This window comes from Anabrus simplex, chromosome 3 (genome assembly GCF_040414725.1).
Source record: "Anabrus simplex isolate iqAnaSimp1 chromosome 3, ASM4041472v1, whole genome shotgun sequence".
Taxonomy (NCBI): Eukaryota; Metazoa; Arthropoda; class Insecta; order Orthoptera; family Tettigoniidae; genus Anabrus; species Anabrus simplex.
Window position 1 is genome coordinate 180,306,568 of NC_090267.1, and position 18,716 is coordinate 180,325,283.

The window sequence follows — 18,716 nt, forward strand, 5'->3', positions numbered from 1 at the left end:
CAGTGACCTCCACAATATGCACTAGCCATGCGTCTTTCTGAGTGTGCTATGTACCAACTGATAATCCCAACTTTGCACACAGGGGCAAAACGCTGGCAACCAGGAATGGGTTAGCTGGAATATTTATAATGTCCAATAACGGATCATTTATATTGGTATTATAAATTTACTCATTCTGGACAAATATTTCAGGTTCCCTATGGGAATCAACATCTATATCTGATGGCCAAGCAGGCATCAATTCTTGGTAACGAGTCAAAGTCTCTCATAGTGCATTGGCACTGCCGGTGGCTCCAAGCAGCCTACGCAGTGGCCTCCACAGTCTGCACTAGCCATGCATCTTGCTGGGTGTGCTATGTACCAACTGATGAGCCCAACTTAGCATATGAGGCCGAAACGCTGGCATCCAGGAATGATCTGGAGAAAATAATTTATTTAATTTAATTTGTATTGAAATAGGTGGATTTAACTTACTTATTATTTAATTTGGTTTAACCAGGAATGAGTTAGCTGGAAAATTTATAATGTCCAATAACGGACCATTTGTATTGGTAGTATAACAATATTCTGCCGGAAATCGGATGGCACTTGTCCTGTCTCGTACATCTTACACACTAAATGGCATAACCTCGCCATGCTGGTTTCTCCTAATTCTGTCAGTCATTCTGAGAGAATGTCATCAATTCCAGGTGCCTTGTTCCTATTTAGGTCTCTCAAAGCTCTGTCAAATTCTGACCTCCAAATTGGATCTCCCATTTCATCAGCATCAACAGTTTCTTCCTGATCCAGAACTATAGTATCTATATGGTCGGTAGATGCAGAGTGGGTATCGGCCCTTGGGTTTCGTCCCTTAAGAGGCCACAGCTTTTCCGTGGTCCAACAGCTTTGTACTCTGACCGGCCAACCGAGCAGAGAAAAGGTGGCCACGGCTCTACCGTGGCTCTACGCCTCTGCATTTGGGAGACGGGACAGGGGCACAGGGCAGGACTTCATGCCTGGCCCCACTCATTGGCTATCCTGAGAATGGTTTTCCGTGGTTTTCCATTCTCCTGCACTAAGGTGAATGCTGGGACAGTTCGTAGTGTAGGCCACGGCAACCCACCCCCTCACCTTCAACGCACATCTCCTTCACCGTAACAGATCTCCCGGCCTGAAAGATGGTGTAACCATCTAATAGGTCCGCCTCCCCCTTCAGGGGAGGAATGAAAACATTTAGTAGTAGTAGTAGTAGTACCTATACCTTTATCTTGATACAACTGTTGAATATGTTCCTGCCATCTTTCTGCCTTGTCTTCTTTCCCACAAGGAAATAAAGTTGGAATTCAAGAGGACAAATTGGGGCAAATATTCGTTTATAAGAAGAGTTAGGGATTGGAATAACTTACCAAAGGAGATGTTCAATAAATTTCTAATTTCTTTGCAATCATTTAATTAAAGGCCAGGAAAACAACAGATAGGGATTTCTATCTGAACTCTTCATACACCTAATTTTCCTTTCTCCAAATGTTTCCCTGATTTTCCTGTATGCAGCATCTACATTTCCCACAATCATAAAAGCATCAACATTCTTGCACTTCTCCTTCAGCCATTCTTCTTTAGCTCTTCCTGCACTTTCTATCCACTTCTTTCTCTAATCCCCTGTAGGCTCTTTTCTGTTCTCCTGCCCAGAAATAATTTGCATATGGTTTTGAAATTGTTGGTAGTTAAATAGTCTCAGTCATCTGTTGCCATAAAAATAATGCATTTTTGCATAAGTTCCCTCTCTGACATCAGAAATGTTTTGATACCCATTTTAGAACATTTTAACCTCCAACAAGGAATAGTACCGAAATAGAAAATAGGCAACTAGAAACCCCGCCCCCGAGAGATGATTTGCAAGTGTTTCTCAGAATTAAGCTGCTTTTATTTACTGTTTGGTATTAACAAGTAGGCTGTAGTTTTTTTAGTTGGTATTCAAATGTAAGTAACACAACCTCTCCAATGAGGTGAAAAGAAAAAGTGAAAATATTTATTCATCCCTGGTGGGGATCGAACCCACGACCTTTGGATTAGAAGTCCAACGCGCTATCCTCTGCGCCACAGGGACGATGTACGCTTATGCTTATACCTACTGAATTTCAATGCATTTTGTTATTCCATCATAATGGTTTTGAGATGAAATAATATATTTTAATATTATAATTTAAAATTTTTGTAATTTATAAACTTTTATATCATTCGTTACTTCCTAGTACCCAAGAAGTTGCTTTAATTTTTCAAGAGTTACTATACTTGTATAAAGACTTTTCGGAAAGTATCCTACAGGCGGTGGAGCAAAGGAAACGGAAGAACTACGTAATGAAATTGCGAGGAGATGTAGTTCAAATTTGAATGTCAACTTTTAGATCCAAATTATAAGTGGCAGATTTACAGAATGTGGCCGATATAATAATTTGGAAGAGAATCATGGCTCAAAATTCCCATTCATTATCACCGAATGGCCACAGTGAATTATCAGCTGAGGAATTTCAAAAGAAACTATTAGACTGGTAATACATATCGCGATACGTTGCTGGTCTTTGTTTTTTAGGTTTATTTCACACAAAACTGTCTTGGGATGTGCAAATATGTATTTTATGTCCTTCCGTACATCTTTATGATGAATATGTTTGTTACCAATACTTCGTCTGTGCGTGTGTAGTTTTGTGGACTTAAGTTGTAGCCTAACCTAAAGTAACCCAGTGAAATGAAATTTCTATCTATTTTGGAATGAGTGAAGTAATTCTAAGTGAACACTCACTGTGATTGCCTAATGAAGGCTGATCAATAGTGGCGGATTTGTTTGAATCAATTAATTAGTGTTGTCCTATATCATGTACTCCGATGCATTTTGTTTCCTTCCATTCTAAAGTTATATACCTCATTCAGTTAATGGAATCATTTATGTTTATCTGAAAATAATTTCTTCAATTAATTCCTTCTCTCTTCTTTGTAGGTTTGAGGACCGAGGGATACTTTCAGAACTCCGATCCCATCTACGGCACCAAATGGTGGCAGCTTTAAAAGATACAAAATTAGGTACCCAAACAATGGGGAATTTTCGACAAGCTGGCTCTCCTAAACTGCAGGCTATCAACTTGCTTGTTGCAGAGTTTCTCTTACAACAGGAATACCATTATACATTATCTGTATTTACTAGTGAGGTACCACTATTAAGAAATTTACCAGAATTTACTGCACCACTTCAGAGTTCAGTTAAGGGTTTATCTACATCGTTTGGCAACAAAGGTTACCCTCGATTCCAACAGCGTGATGTCCATGATATACTGGAAGCTGTGGGCTTATCTCCTAATTCCGAAGAAGGAGCTGTCGCATATAGACTTTATGAGAATAGTCGAGAAGAGCCGTTGCTGAATTGCATTATTCGCTGTTTACCTGAGGTTGTACACTCAAAAATGAAAAAGAAACTTTCGGAAAAATCAGTGACAGATTTTTCTAATAAAGGTAATGGTACTTCTGTTGGGATACAAAATTCAAAGAGTGAACAGTCGTTACTTCTAGCACAATACAAGCTATTTACGTCAGATATGAAATCTATACTCCTTCAGTCATCATTGAATTCTGAACTTCTTGAACAACTTCATGAACAGCTGAAAAGGTAATACATTTTTACTGTCAAGCTGTATAAATTTATTTCAAGTAATAAATTTTATTTTTTATGATTATTTCCCATTATGTTACAACTGTCATACCTATTATGGCTTTGATATATTTGAGGGGGAAAATGTTTAACATAACTTATTTGATAACTTGTTATAATTTTATATATGAAGAATGTGATCTGTTCAATTGTTGCTTGAATATTGAAGAATTATTAGGTAGCCTAAGTTACATGAAAATATATTTATTTATTTACTTGTTTATTTAGTCATAATCAGATACAGGTAGGCCTACAAAGTACTTCATTTTACATTGACTTAATAACAGTATACAGTGGATGTTTAATGCCAAATAAATTATTCACTGATTCAAAGACATGCAGATACCAGTATCACCAATTGCTTCTTATATTACAGACAGCTTAACCTTAAGTTTCTCAGTTCTAATTAGAAAATGTAGCAAACAGAGTAACTTAGTGTTGTTGATTAGGTATAGTGTGCACATATTTTAAAGAACTCTGAAAGCTTGGGTGGTGTGGGCAGAGGAAAAGAAGTTGATTTCACGCCTTAGATTATACTGGCAGCTATAGAGCAAAATATCTTGCTGGAGAGACGTCACGTTCCTACCTAGCCATGGAAACAAACTTGAAACTAAGAAAAATGGCAATCAGAAAACAATTAAATGAAGCATTATTATTATGACTGTTTCCAGCAAAATTATGACTTAATATTTAAAAATTATAATACCCTACTTACCAGAGGTTTTATTTTTGCTAGTTACTTTATGTCGCACCGACACAGATAGGTCTTATGGCGATGTTGGGACAGGAAAGGCCCAAGAATGGGAAGGAAACGGCCGTGGCCTTAATTAAGGTACAGCCCCAGCATTTGCCTGGTGTGAAAATGGGAAACCGCGGAAAACCATATTCAGGGCTGCCGAGAGTGGGGTTCGAACCCACTATCTCCAGGATGCAAGCTCACAGCTGCGCGCTCCTAACCGCATGGCCAATTCGTCTAGTTTATCAGAGTTTAATTCCTAAGCATCTTTGAGAGAGTCATCTGTAGCCAAATCATGTTTGGATGTAGGCCTAATATTCATATTGACTTCCATGATTGTGTTTGATCTGAATGAGATGCATTGAAACTTTTTATCCTTTCATAAGAGTGGAAAATCCTTGCGTCCATGAAAACACTGGATCATTATAGTGACTCGTTAAGGGACACCAATGAATGATTTTTCTCTTCTCCCTCTCTCAGCATGCTAGAGTATTCATATGTAGGCCTAATCTCTCTCTTATGTATGGAATTTGTATTGATTTTCTTTAGGAGTTTTGGGATCTTCCGAATATCCAAGAACAACCTCTGCAATTTCAGTGTCAATTTGGTACAGTCAAAGAAATACTGTTCTCAGTCATGTTACTCATGTGTGCACCAAGAAGCAATACAGACTGAGCGTCTTAGAAGGATTGTCATCGCTGCCCTTGAACCGTGCCATTCCAAATATCCTAACCGATCTGGTATGAGTTGCACCGAGGACAGAACTGTGGAGCTCATAGTACTCATCTGTACTCAAGTGTGCAGGATTGTACATGTGGCACATTCAGTGCTTAAATGCAAGATATTTATTAGTAGATTAAGAACTTTTCAGATAAAATATTTTGGCATTCCAGTCATTGGCACCAACTTTGTGGGGGAGCATGGCGTTTTCTGCTCTACCCCTCCCAAATGATCTTGGGGGGGGGGAGTCAGAGTAACATATCTCCCCCTCCCCCCCAATTCTCCTCCTAGAGGTTAAGTCTCCTTAAGATTTAGGGTTTGGTAGTCTTCGGAGCCCTGAGTCTAGAATTCACTAGAATTACAGTGTAACAAGATTTAGAAAGAAAATTCCAAGCCTGGTTCTCTCAGGTCTGCTGCAGTATGGGATGAGCTGCACTGATGGGGTTATACCCAAAGAGTCCAGTGAGCTCTCACTAATGGATTTGGAAAGAGAATAGGGTACTCTCTTAAAACGCTGGTTGAGCGATCCATACTTCAGCATCGGTGAGTCCTCATTTTCGCTTCGGGCTCAACAACAAACAGTTCTATCGAATCAGAATCTACGACCCGCTTTATCATCATCACAACTAGTTTTGACTTTGAATCTAGAAGTGACTCACCTTTTGAATTGAACTATCACAGAATGGTTTCTAAAAAGTTTTATAAATAGTCATTTATATTTATGTGGGGGGATTTTTTCCACATGTCTAACTTAAGGAAAATTTTAATCAGTATCTTTAAACTTAGTACCTAAAAGTTTTTCCACGAACTTCAAGACTTAGTCAAGAGTCTAATGGACTTTCCTCTTTGATTAATTTTAATGGATTTCAACGTGATTTGTTCTCACGAGGACTTAAAAACTTTTTTATTGCTCACCTTTTATTACCTACTTTAAATGTCTTGTATTTTAACGATTTTTAGCTTGTATCTCACCATTTTAAATTGTGATTTTTGTTTCTGATATACTATATTTATTTACCACTCTAGCTGATGATGTCCCTTAAGGGACGAAACATGTACTAGATTAATGTATTTAACCTGTATGGAATAGGCAGAGTACTAAATAGAATATTTGAGTACCGGTACATATTCTTAAATACGTCGCTGCTTGAGCGATGAGTTGGCAAGTGACTTGAGTTGACTGACAGCTACGACAGGTTCCTGGACTCTCTGGAGTTTTCGTAGAAGTAATCATTGCAATTAACGTGCTATCCACGTTCAGTCAAAAGAGGTATAAAACTGCGAGTTATAGGAAAATATGTTGTCAGAAGTGGAGGTATTCGAGCATGCATGTTCAATGGTTATGTGGGTCTCACAATGAACCATGTTATACGATCATACAAGAATTCATTTCACACTGTGTAGAAAGAAAGGTGCATGATGAGATGTTAAACGGCCATTGAAGTTGCAGAAATTCATGCAGTCACTCTGCCTAGAAGGAGAAAGATGCCAAAATGGTACGATGATTCTGAAGATAATTCAGCAGAACAGTTTGATTCAGTTGAACGAAGGTACAGGTCTCCATTCTTTGCAATAATAGATTATTTATTTATTTAATCCGTTTACCCTCCCCTGGACTTCTAAAGCTTCAAGGGCAGTCTCCTGGAGCATTGGGGATACAACTTGAAGGAGGACCAGTACCTTGACCAGACGGCCTCACCTGCTGAGTAGGGGCCTTGTGAGGGATGGGAAGTTTGGAAAAGATAGGGAAGGAAGCGGCTGTGGCCTTAAGGGGGCAGGTACACCTTTGAAGGTAAATTTAAAAAAAAAAAAAATGCACCCTTGTTTGGTCCTTAAATGGTTAGCAGACTTTGCTCTTTCTAGTGGTGAAAGAATTTTTAATATATCTGTAATAGCTTCTGAGATACAACAAAAAATATACATAGGTGTCAGCTGATCTGAAGCACTGCCATGCCCACGTGTCAGCACCGCATCTGTTTGAATTATTTCGCTCCTTTTGAAAATTGGCGCTACTAAATCTCTCTCAGGCATGCTCCGTATTACATTTCTCTCTGTATATGAGGAACAAGAAATCACGTGATGCTTTTGTTTACAAATATATCTTGGTTCCCACGGTAACGGAGCACGTGTTATCTTAAGAGAAAAGTTATAATAATTATAATTCACCTGTGTTTTAGTACAGTTTTTGCAAGTGGTTGTTCTCAGAACTTTGAAATGGGTAAACGCAAAGCAGTATACAGGCCTAAGAAAGCGAATTTCCATGGAAATAGGCATACAACTGCAAAAAATAACATTTGTGATTTACCTAACCTAAATAGTGCCTCAGCTAAGAAGCTTCTGAAAGACTGTGGCAATAGCAATAGTGGTTTAGATGATGTAAATATTATTTTTAATGTACCACGAACCTGCTACGCAGGCGTAGCAGGGGGAGAGGTAATACTCCCACATGGCGCGTCCCAGGTGGCGGATAGGGGGTTCCTAACCGGCTTGCCGGCGGACTTGAGGGAAATAAAATACCTCTCGCGGACCAAACACACTACCCCCTGCGGGTGGGGGACGCACATGTAGAATACACCCGCGGTATCCCCTGCCTGTCTTAAGAGGCGACTACACGGGGTGACCAAGGGATGATTGAATTAGAGCCATGAAACTACTCTTGATTCATACCATCATGCGGGGAACACCATGGGTTGCATGTACTTGCGAGTAGTATCACTAAATTGGTACGAAATAGGTTTGTGATTAGTTGTAGTAAAAAGCCTGGCCTGGTGGTTTCCAGTACCCGTGCGTCGTACCCATGTGAGCAACACCGCGGGTCTGGGCGTAGCCTGTGAGTTGTACCGCTATATGAGCGGCACCGTGGGTCAGCGTTGCCTGTGATTGGTACCCACTATGTGAGGAACACCATGGGAATACCGGCACCCGTGACTAGTACACCTAGGTGAGGAACCTTACCGGTTTGCGTTGGCTATGAGTGGCACCATTGTGTGCGAAACACCATAGGTCTGCGTTACCTGTACTAAGTACAATATTTGTGAGTAGTACCATCTTGTGTGGAACACCGTGAGTCTTCGCTACTTCTGATTAGTACCCCAACATGACTTGAGGGAAATAAAATACCTCTCGCGGACCAAACACACTACCCCCTGCGGGTGGGGGACGCACATGTACAATACACCCGCGGTATCCCCTGCCTGTCTTAAGAGGCGACTACACGGGGTGACCAAGGGATGATTGAATTAGACAAATACCCTGGTTCTACTTTACTCGCGACATGTACCATTCTGTGGGGCCTTAGTCGTGAATTTTGCACCCCTGTAGACATCAAGCATCATTGTGCTTTATAAATGGTCCCTTGGTCAGTAATACTATTAATCACGACCTTTTTTGTGTCTGATCCACTGTTTTTGTTTGTTTTGTTCCGAGGTATCTGTGGAACAGCAGAGGTGAAAGAAGGTGCGGGCTGGAATGGGTCTAACTTCAAGACCGAAAAGCGAATTAAAATTTCAATAAAGGTTATATTTTCAATAATGGCAAAACTTAACAATATTTAACAAAGAGCTTTAGACTTCAACAAATAACAGCAAGTCAACTAATAACCAACAATAAGTGCAAGACCAGGAAAGTCAAAGTTTAGAGGCAATTAAACATATTTTCACTAGGTGAAATTACCACAGAGCAAAATCCAGGTACAAGTATGATTTCCCCAATAAAAGAATAAGTCCAATGTTCGTTACAAGTCCTGGGCTTCAAGCCCCACCTCACATATTTGAGCTTCAAGCCCAACTTTGCCAAGGTACCTTTTTGAACTAAGGGGCAGAAACCCCCATCATGCCAAGGAGCACTAGCTCCTAATAACAATGTTAAGCCTACTAGAGGCACACAAAGATCAAATTTAGGAAAGAGCTGACCCGCTCTCAACAGTTCAAGCGTATCAGAAGGCCATAAACAGACTTTACACTTAACTGCCCTTAAGGCATACTTATAAATAAACAGAGGTAAGTTGTACCCATACTACAGGGCCTTCACATGAAGAAACAAACAACAGGTTAAGTTACTGGCCCAAAGTACAGAGAGGACTGGAGGCGTGAACTTGCACTCCTAAATACACATTTTAAAACCTAAGTGGCGCTAAGCCGATTATACAGGGGCTAATCCCAATCTATGGAGGTGACTAGTATACAAGATAAATTTAACACATTAAGAAGGAAGAGAAAAACGGTTACGAAAACATAGTCACCTCAAATTCAAAATGAAGAGGAGCTTGAGAGGGTAAAGCACACTCTATCCCCGCTTTACAGTTAAAGAGATTTGTAGATTTTACATAGACCGAAAAGGGATTTACATTTTAAAGAGGTGGGTTACATATTAACGGTTCGAACCTTCCCCGCAAGTTAAACTGTTGAGCTAACAAGAAAAGATGTTAAATGGCCATTACCTTGTTGAGGATCTGTTGCCTGAAGAAAGAGGTGCTTCCCGCCTCCTGCTACATATCCACACACTAAGCTAGATGTTATTGAAGTGGCCCGGAGACAAGAAAATCAGCAGTTTTTATACCCTTGCGGAAAATTCGAGACCTTTCATGAATGATTAGGACCCGCCCACAAAAGTTTTATTGGCTAACAGCAAAAACTAATACACAAGGCGATGAAGAAACACCTTATTGGTGGGAAATGAATTAGGATTGGTTAAATTCAAAACAGGTGGAAAGGAAGCTTAATATTGCCAACCCGCAAATAAAAGAACAAAATTTAGTAAAGACAAAGCTTATGAATACAAAATTTCTCCAAGAAAGTTCATTCCTTTGCACCAGAGTGCATAATCATAGTTTTTAATAGAGACATCTGTTAGAGAATGTCCACACTTCTTGATCAACAAAAGCAAATCAAAAACACCTAGAGACATCTTCTGATAAACAGGAGAGTTAATTCAGTTGTTACAGTTCAGGGTTTCTCCTATAGAGAAGTTTCAATTGGCGCAAGATTTGAACTTGCGTCGTAGAGGTGTACCGCCCGGTACATGTTTGTTTGTTTTTGTTTTTTTGTAGGGTTCATATCCATCCATTCATTCTTCATGACATTTTTTATTTTATTCAGTGGATTAATTTGAACTTTTTGTTATTTCATTTCGTACCATTAGGGGCGATGACCTCGATGTTAGGCCCCTTTAAACAACAAGCATCATCATTTTTAATGTAAATATTAAGTTCGAACAGTTGGAAAAGTGTCTTCGGTGGGTGTGTGTGTGTGTGTGTGGGGGGGGGGGGAATGTGAAACTCTGTGTACATAAAATAATAGATTTAGGTTGTAATGTGACTATAGTGTGCAAGAAATGTGGTGTAATTGGTTCCTTTGACTGTTGGCATAAATAAGGAAAATGCAACCAGGTGGGGGCGATAGAATAGAATAACACTCACGATATTCCCTACCTGTTGTAAGAGGCGACTAAAAGGGGCGGTCAGGTGGTTCTCAACTTGGGAGCGCGGGTTAGCGATCACGGGGCCCTTAGCTGAGTCCTGGAATTGCTTCCACTTACTTTTGCCTGGCTCCTCACATTCATTTATCCTGTCTGACCTCCCTTGGTCAGCTCTTGTTCTTTTCCAACCCTGATGCTATTAGAGCATTCGAGGGCTAGGGGATCTTTCATTTTCACGCCCTTCATGGCCCTCGTCTCTCTTTGGCCGATATCTTCATTTTTCGAAGTGTCAGATCCCTTCCATTTTTGCTCTCTGATTAGTGTTAAACAGAGGTTGGTTGCCTAGTTGTACTTCTTAAAACAACAATCACCACCACCACTACCCTGTTTCAGGATACTGAGCTAAGAGGTAGACATACATACATACATACCTAGAAGTGGTGATGCTGACACAGAATATTTGATAAGATGATAAGCTATGTGGGGTACGATACAGAAAGGAACATGACTGGAGCGGTGGATCTCAATTTACCAAATGTTAACATGGAAGGGAACGAAAGCATGACCAACAAATGATAAATAAGTTAATCTGGAAAGGCTCCATTGTTTAATAGGGCTACCAAGTGAGTTGGCCGTGCACTTAGGGTCACGCAGTTTGCATTCAGGAGACAGTGAGTTCGAACCCCACTGTCAGCATGTCAGCAGCCCTGAAGATGGTTTTCCGTGGTTTCAATTTTCACATCAGGCAAATGCTGGGGCTGTACCTTAATTAAGGTCATAGCCCCTTTCTTCCCACTCCTAGCCCTTTCCTATCCCATCATCGCCATAAGACCTATCTGTGTCAGTAAAATGAATTGGCGTATGGCTCGGTGCGACATACAGTATTACATGTCATAATTCTCATCATTGTTTTGTATTGAAGACTACTTTATCACCAAGTTTATACAAGGAGTATTTTATTATACCACCTATTCAATACAATCCACTCTTGCGTGGTTAATTAAACATAGAAACAACCAAATCTTAAGGTACATGTTTCGCCCCTCTTTTACTGGGCATCATCAGCCTTATTTAATCCTAAGACAAACCTTGGTCTGAGGCCCTTATCCAATTCTTATAAACTATGCTGTTAAATGCTCAATATTGACACTGTGGTTCCTTATATTTAGAATACAAGAATACCTAAAAACATATGTACTCACATTAAAATCATTTTAAAATATTGAAATGTTTGTCCAAAGGAATTTTGTATCACATTATTTCTTAAAAATATTAATGTCTGAATCTGAAATGGATCTTCTTCATAATTGTTTGAACAATAAGCAACATACAGCACAATAGCGACATACTGTAAAGCAATGTGTAAAAAAATAAGAAATTATTAGGTATAACTGTCTAGGCAGTGTATTCACTTTGAAGGGGCCCAGGCATATATTTCTCTCTGGCTTGCTTCACATTTTCTTTTGCTGCATGAAACAGACAGCATGATGGTAAGTATGCTATATTTTAATGGAAGGTACCAGTTATAACCATGCCAAATTTGAGCACCATTGATCAAGTGATTTTTACTTGAAAGTAAGACAAGCAGACTAACATTGAGATTCCATGAACCTACTGCGCTGGCGTAGCAGGGGGAGAGGTGATACACCCACGTGGCGCATCCCAGGTGGCGGATAGGGGGGTCCTAACCGGCTTGCCGGCGGACTTGAGGGAAATAAAATACCTCTCGCGGACCAAACACACTACCCCCTGCGGGTGGGGGATGCACATGTACAATACACCCACGGTATCCCCTGCCTATTGTAAGAGGCGACTAAAAGGGACCCAAGGGGCTCTCACCTTGGAAGAGAGGATTGGCGACCATGGGGCCTTTAGCTGAGTCTTGGCATTGCTTCCACTTACTTGTGCCAGGCTCCTCACTTTCGTCTATCCTGTCCGACCTCCCTTGGTCAACTCTTGTTCTTTTCCAACCCCGACGGTATTAGAGCATTCGAGGCCTAGGGAGTCTTTCATTTTCACCTTCTTCGTGGCCCTTGCCTTTCTTCGTCCGTTACTTCATCTTTCGAAGTGACGGATCCCTTCTTCTTCTTTTCTCTCTCTCTCTCCTTACCCCCTGTGGGTGGGGGACGCAGACGAATAATACACCTACGGTATCCCCTGCCTGTCGTGAGAGGCAACTAAAAGGGGCGACCAAGGGATGATTGAATTAGAACCATGAAACTACTTTTGATTCGTACCATCACGCGGGGAACACCATGGGTTGCCTGTACTAGCGAGTAGTACCACTATATTAGGTACGAAATAGGTTTGTGATAAGTAGCAGCAAGAGGGGGTTCCCCTGTGGGTTTCCAGTACCCATGCGTCGTACCCATGTGAGCAACACCGCAGGTCTGGGCGTTGCCTGTGAGTTGTACCACTATATGAGTGACACCATGGGTCTGCGTTGCCCGTGATTAGTACCCACTATGTGAGGAACACCACGGGATAGTGCGAGTCCCTGTGGTTAGTACACCTATGTGAGGAACCTCATTGGTTTGCGTTGGCTATGAGTGGCGCCATTGTGTGAGAAAAACCATAGGTTTGCGTTACCTATACGAAGTACAATACTTGTGAGTAGTACCATCTTGTGTGGAACACCGTGAGTCTTCGCTACTTTTGATAGTACCCCAACATGACAAATACCATGGTTCTACTTTACTCGCAACATGTACCATTCTGAGGGGCCTTAGACCTGGGTTTTGGACCCCTTTAGACATCAAGCACCCTCGATTCAGGACTGTGCTTTATAAATGATCCCTTGGTCAGTAATACTATTGTTTATGACTTTTTTTTTGAGTTGGATCCACTGTTTTTTGTTTGTTTCTTGTTTTTGTTTTTGTTCATGTCCATACATTAATTTTTCATGACATTTTTTTATTTTGGTCAGTGGATTTTTTGAACCTTTTGTTGCCATTTCATTTCGTACAATTAGGGGCCGATGACCTCGATGTTAGGCCCCTTTAAATAAAAACAAACAAAAAAATTGAGATTTAGATATTGCTGAGGGTTTTATTGTCAATTTAAGCAGTATAGCTAGAAGTTGCATCATTAATGCTTTTACTCACTCATGAACATTAAACTATCTTTCCTTTTTGAAGTGCAGACTCTTGGAAAAGGAGATTCTCCAGGTTCGAGAAGAAGAGGCAGCCAAGTTTCAGGAAGAACTTTTGCACAGAGAACATCGCATACAGATGGAATTAGTTCGTCATGAGGAAGAAATACATCAAAAACTGAGTGAAGCTGAAGAACACTTGGCTGGTCAACGCCGAAATATTGATGAAAACCTTGATCTGAAACAGAAACATCTGGCAAATCTTGCTACTCAGCTGCACCAGCAACAGGCTGATGTTTCTCAGCGTTTACGTGAAGTAGAGGTCAGTTTAAAACATCTCTTTAATTATTTATTTGCCAGGTCATGTACAGATATGAACTTTTACTGTAAATCACTTTTCCTTTCCATTTAGAATAAATATTTATAGCATTCTTACCATGTCAGTTTTAGTTAACATCATTATTTCTTCTTACAAATATTGATATTGATTCTTTTCAATGTGTATTATTTGTCACACATTTTTTTCATTTATTTACAGAGTATCTAGTTTCAGTTTAAAGATTTGAAAATCATATCTGGAAGTAAAAGTTTTCTTTTAAAAAATATCTTGGTCCAACTGGCCTGGCCAGTAGTACCTTGTGAGTACCCCTTTCCAGGGTTGCAGGAGAAGATAGTCAACATTTCAAATGGCATAAAAGGACTTATCATCCCAGCAGCAGACAAAGCAGAAGAACTATCTTCACCTAACAATGTCCGTACTTCTGTGAAGCGACTGCGAAAGGCATCTGCGCTCTAGAGGAGCAACCTTATTCAATACTTGGCAGTAGGTGTAAAATGCACCCGGTGCCTTCTAGATGTAGGAGACTGTTAAAGGCTAAGAGAGTTCCCCCCAACAGAAGAACCCTGAACTGTGATAGGCCTAGTGAGGCAGCAGAAGAGGTGAAAAATAAAAGTTTCAAAAGAAAGCAGATCCGTGGAAAGAATAAATAAACACAGATTGTGATGACCAATTATCCTTACACCTTTGGAATAAATGATGACTCCTTAGAGCCTGAAGCTAATCCAGGGAATGATAGAAGAAATAACACCTGGATTAGACAAAGTAAAAGAAGTGTTTCCAAGACTGAGGATGGGAGCACAAACTATAGAAACACTAACCACGGTGGTTGAGAGAGAGGGAATCGATGAGATGGAAAGAAGGAAATTGGATTTGTTCAGATTGGCAAAAACAAGATGGAAAGGGAAAGGTAGAGGATAACTTAGAAGAGGTTTTAAATTACACGAGAATGGAAATGTTTGTTTCATAGATCTAGAGAATGCATATGACAGAGTACCAAAGGAAAAGAGTTTGCTGCACTGGGGGACTATGGGATTAAGGGTAGATTATTAAAATCAATCAAAGGCATTTATGTTGACAATTGGGCTGCAGTGAGAATTTATGGTAGAGCGAGTTCTTGGTTCAAGGTACTGTACCGTACCCAGGGGAAAATACCCTCTAGGACGATGCCTCCATTCCTGTATGAACATCCGACTAACTCAGGGTTGGGCAGAGTGTGGGTTGGTTGTCGATTGGGTCAGGATAAAAGTCGAAGTTCAACACTAAAATAGCAATCAATGACAGGAAATGGAGGTATAACACGAATGAGAAACAATCATAGGGGGTAAGATGGATTTATTAACAAATATCCCCGATCAAATCACACGAAAATAATTGAATAAAAAAAATAATAACTTGTAAAAAATGAACTCAAAGTAATAAAATGAATCGAAATCAGAAACGTTAAATGAGTGATAATACAAATTTGACATTAAAAGAAAAACAAGTTCAATAAAGAACATATATAAAATCAAGACTGAGTATCTTCTCATAGTCCAATGTTTATGTTGTATGGCAACAAGTGTATGCAAACACTGCCATGTGGTGTTTCGGTATGGAGTTTCACACTATCGCATCCCAACGATACGGTTTCAAAATTAAGTTACTCCCGAGAGTCATCAAACTATTTCCGTAAAATCAAAGTTACATCATGTGAAAAACTACGACGGAAAGAAAAAATACTTAAGACGCACCGGACGCTATGTAAGGTACGCAAAATACTAGGGGCAAATCCTACACTATATTTACAACAATTCAAATAATCAAACTAAACATATATATACATCGGATATCGAGTAAAGTCTTAAATGCTACACTGCTTCTAATGTGAATCCCGGTTCACTACAAAAGATCTAGACAGAACTAGATAAACCAACAATACATCAGCACTCGGGCTGTTCCCTTTAAAAAAAACAACGAGACAAGGTATACAATCACAAAATAATAAGGTAAAACCATCCTGTAAGAGAAGAACATATAAATAATCCTTGATGTCATGAAGAAAGCAATGGGCAACATTGCCTCCTTCTGCTGCGTTTGAGCGCTCAACAGCGCGGTCATCCGTCATGTACTTCCGGGTAGATTACGAGCTGTAAAGAAATATAGAACTCCACTACGCTAAAGATTGGATTTTGTCTCCCGTGGCCGCCGCAAGGAAATACTGTCTCTTTCACACATGCCGATAACACAGGCCAGGAATCAGTTTGCCATGAGATAACGCCCATCATCAACTACACGGAAACTCCCGTATATTAATTTCTTCTTAGCATGCTTGGGCCATTTAACAACATCAGACTCAATAGTCTGGAATTAACACTGTCCATTCTGATCACAATATACTCAGAAGACGCTAAGCAGACACACACATCTGCATAATTTCTCTCTATCTTGTCAAGCATACAATCGGCCTGCACCAATACATTATAATTAAGCATGCAATTATTATCTCATCATTCCTCATGAATCCTACTGGCCTTTCCACATAACGAGACGCTGTTCGAGTCCTTGGCAAACCATCAGGCAAACAGAATCCAACTTAACTTCAAAGATCTTAATTTACAACGACGTTCTGCAGCTCCTTCTGGCAGCTTCTGTAAAACCATGCATCATGCAAAATAGCTATACCTGTCTCTCTGAATAACCGAAATAAAATGAGTTGATACGTGTTTGACGTAATATAAAAATGAACCTGTCGATCTAGCCCTTCTAGCATATATTTATGGAAAACTCGGAATATCCTACGCTAAATACTATATTTACAACAATAACTGATCCTATCAATCCCTCATTTTCCCAAACATCTAATCATAAAGCAAAATGAAAATAAAATAAACATGCATTAATCTCGTATCCGAATCTACCATAGTGACAAAATTAAACAAATACATGCCGTCAGGCTTACTTTAAATGAAACTGAAAATTCTATCTACACTGCCCTAGTACCTTAACATAACTTACATATCATGCCATATATAATACGTGCATCTTACTTTATGATGACTCTCGGGGTACCAGGATAGCAGCTTACATCCCCACTAATTTTGGGATCTACACCATGATAATCACATCCTTAACATGTGGGAATGCGCTTCCTTCCTCTGCAGGTGCTTCCATCATCTTGCTGGAAAACAATTCACTGGAACACAGAAGACTATAGTTGATAATCTCTTCGCTGCTTAATGCTGCGAGCCAAAATACCCTTTCTTTTACCAGATCAGCTAACACACTGATTCACATATATATAACACACTTCACTAAAAGGGTAAAATTACAGTTTTAAAAGCAGCCCACGGTTCGGTACAGAAGTTCCACGCGAATACGCGCCCGTCGCGAAATAGTGAAACACTGGCACGTTTCTACAACACTTGTTACTCAGCGGTCACTACACCGTCTTTATCGATTAAAAGTAAACTCTGTCAAAGCACAGTAAATATTACGACTGCACAATTTGAAGCATCAATGAGAACCAGTTACTATTTCTGGAATAACGCCACGTTAATTACAATCACCAGCCACAGAGTTGGTACATCCGCACTGTTCAAACTTTTCCTACAGAGTGCCGAGTTAGTACATCCGTACTACTCAAATTTCAACTACAGAATGACGCTCTCCAGAGCTTGGGTTACTGAGGAGGCTTCGGTGACGCTAATAATGTTGGGGTTCCCGGGTATCTGAACCAACCACCAATCAGAGAGTTCGTCATGTATGATGATACAATACTTATTGTGATATATTTATAAAACACAGCTCAAACATTAGCAAATCTCTTCCACCAATTTCTATAATACATTTCCAAATATATCTAACTTCAGAAACTGTGGAAAACCGATTGTTTACAGAGACTGACTTTATCCACAAAACACGTTGGTCATCCTGGAATTAATATTTGGCGCGGTGTAGCCTCCAGGTTTGCCAAATCCTTAAGTTCCCATTGGCTGAAATATCTTGCTTGGTCAGCATGTAATACACGTGTCGATCCTTGCCAGCGCGTGGGTACGCTTACTTTCTCACGGTCATACGGAAATATGAAGCAATATCCAGCAACTTACAGTCTTGCTCAACATCCGGTATTAACTATCTTGGGATACGATGCTTTAACATATTAGACTGTATCTTTTATTAATAAATTTCACATATTTGGTCAAATAATGTTCCAATTATTATTATGGGCCGGTCGGATACGGCTCATCCTCCTCTTACCCAGGGAAAAAAAATGAATATGGAGTATTTTTTTTTTTTCTTAATGTATTATTTGACTAGTTATTATCATCTGGATATATGCAATCTCTTTCCTTTAGTACTATTTGCCGTCTCGCAAATTTGTATTCTCTTCCCACAGTCTATCATTATCTTGGCGGATGTTGTAGTAGATGTCAAGTAACGCATGAAAACGTCTCTGCACACCACCACACTCTTCACAATCTTCTTCTTCTGAATAATTGTCTCTTTCCATCTGCGCGAAGTTGACATTCTCCGTGTCTTCTTCCGGGTCATCTGCATCCACCATCACAGGTTCATCATTCGGGTTTTCCTCTTCTTCTCCATCATCTTCACTCTCATCTTCTGCCATCTCTCCTTCTTCTTCTTCTCCTTCTGGGATGTCGTCTATTCTAATTTGATGTGATCGTCATTGGTCTTTACTACCATTATTCCCTCTACTCTCATAATTAGGAGCATTGGGATTCAACCTGTTTTCCTG

General features: G+C 40.0%; 1 protein-coding gene and 1 non-coding gene across 3 annotated transcripts in view; one reads left to right on the top strand and one right to left on the bottom strand.

Annotated features, from left to right (window-relative positions):
* Positions 1-2,013: 2,013 nt before the first annotated feature.
* On the bottom strand, positions 2,014-2,086 carry TRNAR-UCU (transfer RNA arginine (anticodon UCU)). The gene has a single exon. It is a non-coding gene; the product is annotated as a tRNA-Arg (tRNA).
* Positions 2,087-2,350: 264 nt separating this feature from the next.
* LOC136867146 (centriole and centriolar satellite protein ofd1) overlaps positions 2,351-18,716 on the top strand; it is a 96,271-nt gene continuing 79,905 nt past the window's right edge. For both annotated transcript variants that reach the window (XM_067144257.2, XM_067144258.2), the window contains exons 1-3: positions 2,351-2,528; positions 2,975-3,637; positions 13,693-13,963. In XM_067144257.2, coding sequence (XP_067000358.2) covers positions 2,446-2,528; positions 2,975-3,637; positions 13,693-13,963 — 1,017 coding nt within the window. In that variant the 5' untranslated portion in view covers positions 2,351-2,445. The remainder of the gene's footprint in view (positions 2,529-2,974; positions 3,638-13,692; positions 13,964-18,716) is intronic.